Source organism: Pelophylax lessonae (assembly GCF_965119305.1).
Source record: "Pelophylax lessonae genome assembly, chromosome: 4".
In the NCBI taxonomy this organism is placed as follows: Eukaryota; Metazoa; Chordata; class Amphibia; order Anura; family Ranidae; genus Pelophylax; species Pelophylax lessonae.
In genome coordinates this window covers 483,831,131-483,843,313 of record NC_138771.1, presented here as the reverse complement: position 1 = coordinate 483,843,313, position 12,183 = coordinate 483,831,131, and the positions used below count along the sequence as shown (strand labels likewise).

General features: G+C 44.9%; 1 protein-coding gene across 1 annotated transcript in view; it reads left to right on the top strand.

Moving 5' to 3' along the window:
- Positions 1-12,183, top strand: part of PLCZ1 (phospholipase C zeta 1) — a gene marked incomplete at its 5' end in the record, with an annotated part of 72,493 nt that overhangs the window by 115 nt on the left and 60,195 nt on the right. The window contains 2 exons of the mRNA XM_082253633.1: positions 4,062-4,290; positions 6,995-7,196. Coding sequence (XP_082109759.1) covers positions 4,062-4,290; positions 6,995-7,196 — 431 coding nt within the window. The remainder of the gene's footprint in view (positions 1-4,061; positions 4,291-6,994; positions 7,197-12,183) is intronic.

The following is a 12,183-nucleotide window of genomic DNA, read 5'->3' as shown; positions in this document are numbered from 1 at the left end:
GCCTATGTGTCCCCTTATTTTACTATGAACCCATTATTATATATCTGTGTGTGTCTGCTATTATCCTCTGCTCATCTGTTCATCTAGATTGACTGATGTTATTAAATGTAGAGGCCATTTTGAATTCACTAAAGTGGACCTGTTAGTAAATTTACAAGTCTACAACCTTTGTACAGCATCACAGAAGTGATCATTAGATTTGTGGCGGTGGTCCGACTCCTAAACGCTGCCTACACACTTTGTGAGCGACCAGCAACAGCTGTCAGATATGTACTCTGTAAAAAATCAATAGCCAGCACCACCGCTGTTCGCATGTAAGGGCCAGTTTACACCACATGCAGTCCAGTGCGTTTTTTTTCTGCATCAAACATGCATGGAAAGTAGGTTATATGGTTTTTAATGGCATAGTTCACATCAGTGCTTGCAGTTCCAGTGTGTTCCAGTTCCAGAACAAAAAAGTAAAACATGTTGCTTTTGTCCTGCACTGGAACGCTGTAACAATGCATCAAAAATGCACCAGAATGCACCAAAAACGCACTGAAACACACATGTCCTTATTTAAGGTTAGGAAAAAAGAAGGGGAAAAAATGTATCAAAAACACACCAAAAACGCACTGAAACGCACCAAAACCGCACTGGAACACACATATCCTTATTTAAGGTTAAAAGAGCCAGTTTACACCTCATGCATTCCAGTGTGTTTTTTTTTTTTTTGCATTAAAAAATGCATGGAAAGTAAATTATATGGTTTTAATGGCGTAGCTTACAACAGTACTTGCAGTTCCAGTGCATTCCAGTTCCAGGAAAAAAAGTAGAACATGGTGCATTTTTCCTGCAATGGACTGTACTGGAACACTGTAAAATGCATTAAAAACGCACCGGAATGCACCAAAAATGCACTGGAACACACATGTCCTTACTTAAGGTTAAGAAAAAATAAGGGGAAAAAATGCATCAAAAACGCACCAAAAGCGCACTGAAACGCATCAAAAACATGTCAAAAACGTGCATGCAGAAAAGCATCTGGAACACATCCAGGCTGTGTTTCTTTGGTGTGAACTGGCTCCTACTCTACATCTGAGCGGTTACATGCGAATAGAACCTCTGACCCTAGACGTAGACAATGTGCATCTAGGGTCTGGATTTCTGTGCAGTTCTGGCTGGCACACACACTGGCAGCCGTTTGAATGTAGCTCAACATAATACATGTTTAGAAAAGCTCCACCTTTTATCATTAAAGATTTGTTCTTATGCTCTGGTCATTGATATGATGTTATCAGGGCCATCTTACCGAATGGGCACGCTGGGCAGTTGCCTGGGGGCCCCACTTGCCCAGGGGGCCCCACCTGCCCAGCAACCCAGCCCCAGTCAAGCATTAGTCCTGATTCCCGTGTGCATCCCAGCACTGAACTTAGCAGGTGGGAAGCGCCTGTCGGCCCTGCGCTGCTGTCAGCCCACTTGGGCCGTGGAGGGGGAGCCCACAACTGCAGGAATCAGGAATGCCTGTCCGCCTCCACGGGAACAGGCACACACAGGACAGTCGAGTCTGACTCCTGTCTGTGTGTGTGTTCACCCAGCCTCTGAACTTGGAAGCTGACATTAGCTTGGCACTGCTGTACCAATAAATATAGCCTTATTGATAATTAGCATTTTTATTCTCGTGGGCGATTGTGTAGGCAGGGCCCCAGTGCACTGCATCTGCGTCTGCTGCAGGCTGCTCTCCCCCAGTGACCAGACTGCATTATTGTAACTTTATAGCAAGTTACAAGGTAAAAGGCTGGTCTTTGTCAGATATTTGAGCGGATAACCAAGAACCATACAGGCACCAGGATATTTATGACCATCTCTGAGCTGGCATCTCAGTCCAGGAAGTAGATGATGATCCTGCCTGATGCCTAAACAGAGATGGTTCTGAACTCCTGGAGAGAGAAGCAGATGAAGACATTGTTAGGCTGTATGCACACTGGGATTTAAAAAAAAACAGCAGTTCCCTTAGCAGAAAAAAATACTCATTTAGAGCATTTTTGTCCACAGTTTAGGCGAGTTTAGTGGTTTTTTTTTTTTTTTCTGCCAGAAAGCTCCAATCAGAAACGCAGAAGGGTTTTCTTTCCTGCCTCTAAACACTGAGCTCAAAATATACCTGTAATCGTCCTAATGTGCATGGACACATATGATAACATTGAGCAGCAATTTTTAAGCCAGTGTGCATGGAGCCTTAGGGCACTGTGATCTCTGTGAAAGGTAATATATGCCTGGAAGGGTTGCAATAACATAATTTTTAGCATACTACAATTAGAGCCGGTTCACACTGAGGTGATCCGACTTGCCGGGGCGACCTGTGAAGTCGCGGTGCACAGCGCGCACCGCAACCTCTGAGCGACATGCACGGACTTCATATCATTGAAGTCAATGCAGGTCGCTCCAGGTCGCCCCAAAGTAGTACAGGACCCTTTTTCTAAGTGGGAGTGACTTGTGTCGCTCCTATTAGAACGGGTCCTGTGCTAATCTATGGCAGGCGACCCACGGCGACTTGTCAGGCGACCAAGTCGCCTGACAAGTCACCCCAGTGTGAACCGGCTCTTAAAGTCATACTAAATAATTTTTTAAAATAACAAAGATGTTATATATACCTGCTCTGTACAATTGTGTTGCAAAAAGCAGTCCTGATTCTCCTCTTCTGGAGTCCCCTGCCGGCACTCTGAGATCCCCCGCAGAGTACCATTGTAGCATGCTACTTCCTCTTGGAGCACTTGTGCGTGCCCGCTTCCAAGCCCTGCTCTGTGTGTGCAAAAGATACCTAGAGAGGAGCTCAGCCCTACCCCCTGCTCCCTCCTCACTAGCTGACATTGACAGCAGGGGAAGCCAATGGTCCCTGCTGCTGTGTCTGAGCCAATGAGAAGAGAGAGAGCTGGGAGAGCAGCTGCTCTGGTGAGCATTACTGGATCAAGATCGGGCTCAGGGAGGTATTTGGTGGGCTGGGCAGGGGAGTTGCCCCGGAAGGTTTTTTTTACCTACATACAAAGAATGCATGAACCTTGAGCCTTTAGAGACACTTTGAGGCCAGATTCACACATATGTGAACGAGGGCTATGAGTTACTTTGAATTCTAGGGTTTGGCGTTTGGGTTAAGAATTAGGTTGGATTCTAGTGTTAGACTTATGTGTTAGGGTTAGGGACTTGTTTAAATTCAAGGATTAGACTTCTGTGTTAGGGTTAGGTTGAATTCCAGGGTGAGTCTAAATGCCCTCATAGCAAGCTGCTTGCTCTGGGAGCACTTGTGCATGCTCGCTCTATGTGGCTTAGCCCTGCCCCTGCTCCCTCATCACTGGCTGTGATTGACAACAAGGGGAGCCAATGGCTCCTAATGCTGTGTCTGAGCCAATGAGGAGGGAGAGAGCTGGAGAGCAGTTGGTCTGGTGCACCTTTCTGAATTAGATAAGTATTTGGGGGGCTGGGGGGGTAGCTGCACATAGAAGGTTTTTTACCTTCATGCGTAATGCATGATATATATATATATATATATATATATATATATATATATATATAATGATAGGACCGCGTTTAAGGCTAAGTCCACCTTTTCTAGAAAATAGCCAATGCAGTCACGGGGTTCCAGGATATTATTGGCTTTGTGAAATGGTCATTCATTTTGTTTTCATACCTGTAGGCCATTGCCCCTCCCTCCCTCCACAAAAGCCTGCCCCAAAAACTTCCAGGTAGCAACCCCCTATTCTCTGACCTGTTGCTAGGATGTGAAAATCATTAGACTCTCACTCCCAGAATTATAGGAGCAAAGACCAATGGTTTTCCCACCCTAGCAACAGGTCACAGGTCAGGACGTAGAAGTTGCTAAATAAGAGTTTTTCTGCCAAACTTTCGGGGGGTCCAAATGGTCTACAGGTATAACAATAACATTAATTAAAGTTTTACAAAGCTGCCCAGTTTCTTAATACCTACTGGAGCCCCCTGACTGCTAAAGATATTTTCTGAAAAATGCGAACTTAGCCTTTAAGCATTTGCCTGTTTTGACACTTTGCTTTGATTGGCTGTCTGATATTTAGGAAGAAGCAAAGCACAGGAGGGGGCACATCAACATCAACACCTTCAAGTCCATTTACAAGACCTTCATCTACAGGACAGAGTTTGTGGATATATTTGAAAAATATTCCACCTCAGCCAGACTTCTCTCCAAGGAACTTTTAGAATTCCTTCAGACGGAGCTGTATGAGAGCTGTGCCAGCAAGCAGAGAGTGTTCGAGCTGGTACACAGATACGAGAAGAACGAGGAAGGTGAGGACTGTTTAAAGACACTTTGTGGTAAAAATATAGAAAATATTCACTTGCCAGGGTATATACTGTATATATATATATATATATATATATATATACTGGCCACCATTGCTAACTGACTTGGTTGGTGAAGGTGCAGGCTCTGGGATGTCTCTCTCATAATTGGGGAGTCACCAGCCTAGAACAAACATGTCCAATGGTTGCACGCTTGTTAAAAGGGCCCTGATTTCCTAAGCAGTGAAGCCAACATAGAGGTGGTATCCTTGAAGCATCTGTTGTATTTCTCTCCTGATAGGGCCCCGTTCAGTGGCGTAGCGTGAGTTGTCAGCACCCGGGGCAAGGCAAGTAATTTGCACCCCCTAACTTGCAGGATTTTAGCACTCGAGTCTCTTCCACTAGATTAATGAAAGAAACCCTTACCCCCTAAGAACATGTATTGTTTGTTATGAAAATACTGATGTAATTAAAGTAAAATGCATCTAAATACAAGTTTGAATGACCAGCGTGCCCCCTTTCAATGCAGAGAGACAAGCGTGCCCCCTTTCAATGCAGAATGACCAGCGTGCCAACTTTTAATGCAGAATGACCAGCGTGCCCCCTTTCAATGCAGAATGACTAGCGTGCCCCCCTTCAATGCAGAGAGATGATCGTGCCCCCTTTCAATGCAGACAGACCAGCGTGCCCCCTTTAATGCAGAGAGACTTACCTGCAGCGGCGGCTTCTCCTCAGTTCCCCGCGTTTCCCGCCTCCTCCTCGGCCAATGGCATGCGTTTGCCTTTCGGCTAATCAGGAAGCGGGTCTCGGACATTCGCTATTGTCACACAATGGGTGGGCTTGGGGCGCACTGCTCTGCGCCCCAGGTCCACCCTTTTTTGAAGCCTATTAGAGCCTCTGGCTCTAATCAGGTGATTAAAAAAAAACCCACTCTGTAACAGCGCCAGGCTGCTGACTCACTCGCTGCTAAACTGACTGAGCAGTGAGGAGAGGCGGCATAGGCGGGGCTTGGCTTGCAACGCCACCCCACCCTACACCAATGGACAGGTGAGGCACAGTCCAGCCCCGCCCGACCCGCCATTTGCAGCCATAGGGCGGCCGCGCTGGACATATCCCAGACTAAAGATGGAGGCAGCCGCAGACAGTGTGTGAACTATGTATGTCAGACAGACAGAGTGAGACTGCGGATGCGCCCCCCCAGATGTTGCGCCCGGTGCGGCCGCCCCCCCCCCCCCCCTGCACCCCCCATGCTACGCCACTGGCCCCGTTAAACTAATTATTTTTTGCAATTAGGTACACACCTATGCAAAGCCTTTCTTGGGCCCTAAAAAGAACCTTATTTAGGACCCAAGAAGCCAGCTTCTTTCTGAGTTATCTTCTACTCAGCTTTGGATTTGGCAGCCCTGGAAGGAAGAGCCAGGTCTATTCGCTAGATCTCTGCCAATCTAATCTGCAGTTTCTGTGCGTTGGCTATACTACAAAGCAAAGGTGGGCTTTACTTCAAGTTGTTGGTTAGTTCACCTATACTTTGGGACAGCTCTGCACCATGTATCAACTGATAATCCCGTAGCAGTTTGAAGATGTAGTGAAGGGAGATCATGTGTGCTTTCTGTGACACCTACCTCTAAGTGAGAACACATGTTCTTGTTATGTCGATAATCGGATTTTCACTTTTTCCGTTAGATTGATGTCATTTAATCTCAGAGGATTTGCTCTCTGCCAGCGACATCCAATAATGTTACAAAACCAGAGACAGGTTTCAGGACAATCAAATCTGTACAAAAGTAACAACATGGGCTGCCATTTACTGATAAATTCATCAATGTAGAGAAAAGATCTCTTGTTTGTGTCTGTTCACTTCCAGTGCTGTCTGGATCTCACCAGATTATTAGCCAGAAAACGAGATCACTTTGTATCAACATAAATCAATATTTTCTCCTAACACTGCAGCGACGGCGATTATTGTGACAATTGTATTGTACAAGACATGAATAATGTATAATGCTCTATGCGGAGAAAACACCCCGAGAGGGAACTTCGCAGAGAACTTGTGAAATGATAAATTCTGCAGAAAACTAACTTTGGCCCCATGTGAATCAGCTTCTTCTAGAGCCATTTTATCCAATCCTGTATTTGCTTTAATGACCTAATCAAGTTTAGAGGATTCTGAAGTAGAAGGGTTTACTGGGTGATTTAAAGGGGACTGTAATGTATTTTCAGTAAGGTATTAGAATAGCATTCACCTGAAAGAAACTGACAATACTTTCACATATTTACATTTTTTCTGTTACATATTTTCATTTTTATAGTTCTTTGCACAGACTTGGAAATGCAGCCTCTAGTGATCATCTGTATATCAGAGAATGCTATCACTGCTGAAATAGGCTCAGTTAGTTGTAGAGTGATCATAAACAGGATGATAATTACATATGATACACAAAGGTCAAGGGGCAGGCCTCTGACATTACAGTTTAGTTTCTCATTGTTGTTAGCCCAGTGTCATAGGTTTTAGGTTGAAACAAGAGATCTTTTTATACCAAATGCATGTTAAAAATAATGATAAATTGTCACGCAGGATATTTTTATAGGAAATATTCACATACTCAGTCATTGGGGAACTCTGCAAACATGGCTTTGTTTTCATAAGTCAGACTCTAAATACAACTCGTCTATTCTATTCTTCTAATCTTGGACCTGTTTTGACTTCCAGCTCGAAGAAAGAAATGTATGACCTTTGATGGATTTGCCAGATTCATGAATTCGGAGGAGACTCACATCTTCCGCCAGGACTGTACTCAAATCTACCAGGACATGACCCAACCTCTAACCAACTACTTCATATCAACCTCCCATAACACGTACCTGCTCAGTGATCAGCTAGTAGGACAAAGCCATCTATGGGGTTATTGCAAGTAAGTGGCTTCAGGTTCAAGCTAGATCCTTGTGGTAAAGAAAATGCGAACCCAGATACTAAAGTCTACTCCTAGAGTGCAACCTAACCCAAACACCAAAATCTAACACTAGAATTCAACCTAACCCCAAACCCTAATAATAATGTCTATCCCTAAAGTTCAACCCAACCCTTAACCCAATGACCAAAATCTAACACCAGTATTTTGCCTATCTCCTAACAACAAAGTCTAATCCTAGAATTCAGCCTTACTTCTAACCCCAAAACCAAAGTTGAATCCTAGAATTGAACCTAGTCCCTAAGCTAAACATCAAGGTCTAACTCTTGAATTTATGCTGACCCCTAAATTCAACCTACCCCATAACCCTAACATCAACGTCTAACCAGAGAACTTAAACTAGACCTGAACCTAAATACCAACATCTAACACTAGAAATCCACCTCACTCCTAACATCAAAGTCTAACTCTGGAATTCAACCCAACACCTAAGCCAAACACCAAAGTTATATCCTAGAATTCAATCCAACTCCTAACCCAAACACCACAACCTAACACTAAAATTCAGCCTAACCCCTGACAGAAGTCTAACACTGGAATTCAACTTAACCCTAACACCAAATTTAAACCCTAGAGTTTAACCTAAACCTGAACTCAAATACCATATTCTAATCCTAGACTCCAACCTAACCTCTAATCCAAACACCAAAATGTAATCCTAGAATTCAATCTAACACTAACAACAAGGTCTAACCCTAGAAATCAACCTAATCCCTAAACCAAATACCAAAGTATCACGCTAGAATTCAACCTAACCCTAACACCAAAATTTAATCCTTGAATTTAACCAAAGCCCTAACACAGAAGTTTAACACTAGAATCCAACCTACCCTTTAACCCAAACTCTAAAGTCTAGCCCTAGAATGCAAACTAACTCCTAAGCCTACCTCCAAAGTCTAACACTTGAATTTACCCTAACATCAAAGTCTAACCCTTGAATTCAACTTAATTTGATAACTCTAAGACCAAAGTTTAGTCCTAGAACTTAACCTATTTAACCCACCAAAGTCTAACTTCCCAGTTTAACCTAACTCCTAACCCAAACACTGAAATCGAAAACTAGAAGTCACTTTAACCCAAACACTAACATCGAACCCTGGAGTTTAACCTAACCCGAACACCAAAGTGAAACCCTAGAATACAAACAAAACCAGAACTCTAACCCTTAATCCAAACACCAGCAATTTAACACCAGAATCCAACTTAACCCTATTATCAAAGTCTAATCCTAGAATTCAACCTATCCTTAACACCAAAGTCTATCACTTGAATGAAACCTAACCCGAACACAAAAAAGTCTAAAACTAGAATATAACCTAATTCTTAACCCAAACTCTAAAATCTAACTCTAGAAATTAAACTAACTCCTAAGCCTAACACCATAGTCTAACCCTAGAACTCAACAGAATTTTGAACTTAAATACCAAAATCTAAAACTAGAATTCACCGTAACCTCAAACCCAAAGTCAAATCCTGCCATCCAACCTAACCCTAACACCAAAGTCAAACTCTGGAATTCAACCTAAACATGAACCCAGACACCAAATTATAATCCTAGAGTGCAACCTAACCCCTAAACCAAGCACCAAACTGTAACACTAGAATTCAACCTAACCCCCAACCCTAACATCAAACATTTCAACCTAACTCCTAACCTGAACACCAACAACTAACCCTAAAATTCAACCTAACCCAAGCATCAAGATCTAACACTGGAATTCAGCTTAACTCCTAACAAAAATTCTAACCCTAGAATCCAACTTAACCCCTAACATCAAAGTAGAACCCTAAAATTCAACCTAACCCCTAACCCTAACATCGAAGACAAACCCTAGAATTCAGCCCAATTCAGCCTAACCCAAACACCAAAATATAACACTAGAATTCAACTCAACCCCTAACATTAACTAAAGGTTTATCCTTGAATTTAACCAAACCCCTAACCCTAACACAAAAGTCTAACCCTAGAATCCAACCAAACCCCCAAACCAAACTCCAAAGTCTAACCCTGGAATTCAGTCTAGCTCCTTTTTTTAATTTAAATTTTTATTAAATTTTCCATCAAGAAAAAAAAAAAACTTTACAAAACATTTCAAAAAAAGAGAAAAGGAAAAAAAATCCATGATAATTAAAGAAAACCATGATTACATTACAAAACATTTTCCCCCTATTTTCCCTCTCCACCTCCCCCCCTCTTCCCCTCAACCCTCCCTACCTATCTCCTTCCAATATTATTACTCTTGACTTACTCTACTGCCTTTCCTTTCTCTGTTTATTTATAATTTAACAAAGAGTGAAAATGTATAAAAATTTATGGCCCACCCTCTCGCTGTTTCTCCTCCTGTAGATGTCTTACACCCTTCTCTTTTATTGATCCTTTGTTCCTATTTCCTTATTGGTATTTAAATATTAATTTCTGCGTACTTACTTGATTTTTTAAAGTCAACCCACTTTTCCCATTCTTTTCCATATTTGCTGGGTTTTCCTCCTGACTACTACCAATATGTTCCATATTAAAAACATGGTTAATTCTGCTACACCATTCTTTTAGATTTGGACCTTCTGCTTCATACAACTTCCTCAGAATTGTTCCCTTTGCTGCATTTAGCAAGATTGGGACCAGAGTTGTTTTATATTGTTTTAACGGTATTGTCGTTTTGTGAAATAAACAGACCCATGGATCATTTGGAATCGCTGTTTTGGTAATATCTCCAGTCAGTGGCGTAGCGTGGGGGGTGCAGGGGGGGCCGGCCGCACCGGGCGCAACATCTGGGGGGGCGCATCCGCTCCGCACATGAAGTTCAGTTGTCACTCACAGTCTCACACTCTGTCATAGGCTGCTGCCGCCGCCCGCTCACACTCGCAGCTCTCTGCCCCTGGCCAGGCTGGCTCACTCACTCACTCTCACTGGCTGTGCGCAGCTCGGCTCCCGATCCGCCCACTGTGGAGGGGGGGGGGGTTTGGAGAGACAGTCCCTGCACGCCTGGCTTATCTGGGAGGGGGAGGGACTAAGGTGCAGCGGCCGCCCAGCACAGCACTGAGCGCGGGACGGGAGAGGAGAGAACCGCCAGGCAGAAGCAGATGAAGCCGGCAGCGGCGGCAGGTGAGAGGCCAGAGAGGAGAGAGCCGACGTCAGACGGTGCTGCAGGACGAGGAAAACCTAGGAGGAGAGGAGAAAACCTAGCCTGCTGTGATCGGGTCCAGGACAGGTAAAAAAAAAGGTAGGAGTCAGGACTGGACTGGAGTAGTACTGGGCTGGCTGGCTGTGCCTGTGCTAGTAGTGACTGACTGAGACTGACTGAGTGTGTGAGAAGAACACTGAAAAGAATAGTATGAACTATATGTGGTGGACGTGGACATAAAAGGCACAGAAGAGTGTATTTTGGAGCCATATGATTATGTAGCGCTACTCATAGAGGATCCTCAGAGGGGATCTATGGGGAACCTGGCCTGCTGTAAGGGGGAGATCTAAATGGGGGATAGGACCTCACCTCACCCTGGCCTGCTGTAAGGGGGATCTATATGGGGGACATGATCCCCCATATAGATCCCCCTTACAGCAGACCAGGGTGAAGTTAGGTCACTCTGGGGTCCCCCATATAGATCCCCCCCTACAGCAGACCAGGGTGAAGTTAGGTCACTCTGGGGTCCCCCATATAGATCCACCCCTACAGCAGACCAGGGTCCGGACCTCACCTCACCCTGGCCTGCTGTAAGGGGGGATATCTATATGGGGGACCTGCCCTGGCCTGCTCTAAAGGGGGATCTATAGGGACCCTGCTCTAAAGGTAGTCTATGCCATAGATCCCCCCTTTAGAGCAGGATCCCCATAGATCCCCTTTAGAGCAGGCCAGGATCCCCATAGATCCCCCTTTAGAGCAGGATCCCCATAGATCCCCTTTAGAGGAGGCTGGGGTCCCCATAGATCCCCTTTAGAGCAGGCCAGGGTCCCCATAGATCCCCCTTTAGAGCAGGATCCCCATAGATCCCCTTTAGAGGAGGCCAGGGTCCCCATAGATCCCCTTTAGAGCAGGCCAGGGTTCCCATAGATCCCCCTTTAGAGCAGGGTGCCCATAGATTCCCCACTTTAGAGAAATGTCCCCATAGATTATATGGGGACCCTGCTCTAAAAGGTGATATATGGGGACCCTTCTCTAAAGGAGGTTCTATGGGGGACCCTGCACTAAAAGGTGATCTATGGGGACCCTTCTCTAAAGGAGGTTCTATGGGAGACTCTGCTCTAAAGGGGGATCTATGGGGACCCTGGCCTGCTCTATAGGGGGATCTATGGGGGACCCTGCTCTAAAGTAGGATCTTTGGGGACCCTGCTGTAAAGGGGGATCTATAAGGACCCTGCTCTAAAGGGGGATCTATGGGGACCCTGCTCTAAATGGGATCTATGGTATACATTGATAATTGTTTATTTAATTAAAAATGTTTTAATACCACTTAGACCCCGTTCACACTGGGGCGACCTGTCAGGTGATCTGGGCGCCTGACAGGTCGCCTGCCATAGAGAAGCTGTGGACCCGTTCTAATAGGAGCGACACAAGTCGCTCCGACTTAGAAAAAGGGTCCGGAGCTTCTTTGGGGCGACCCGGAGCGACCTGCATTGACTTCAATGTTATGAAGTCCGTGCCGGCCGCTCCGAGGTCGCGGTGCGAGCAGCGCACCGCGACTTGTGAGGTCGCCCCGGCAAGTAGCGTCGCCCCAGTGTGAACGGGGTCTAATTACATCAGTATTTTCATAACAAACAATACATGTGCTTAGGGGGTAAGGGTTTCTTTAACTAATCTAGTGGAAGAGACTCGAGTGCTAAAATCCCGCGGGTTAGGGGGCGCAAATTATTTGCCTTGCCCCGGGTGCTGACAACCCATGCTACGCCACTGTCTCCAGTGATTTGCCGCACCTTTATCCAGAAGTCTCTAAT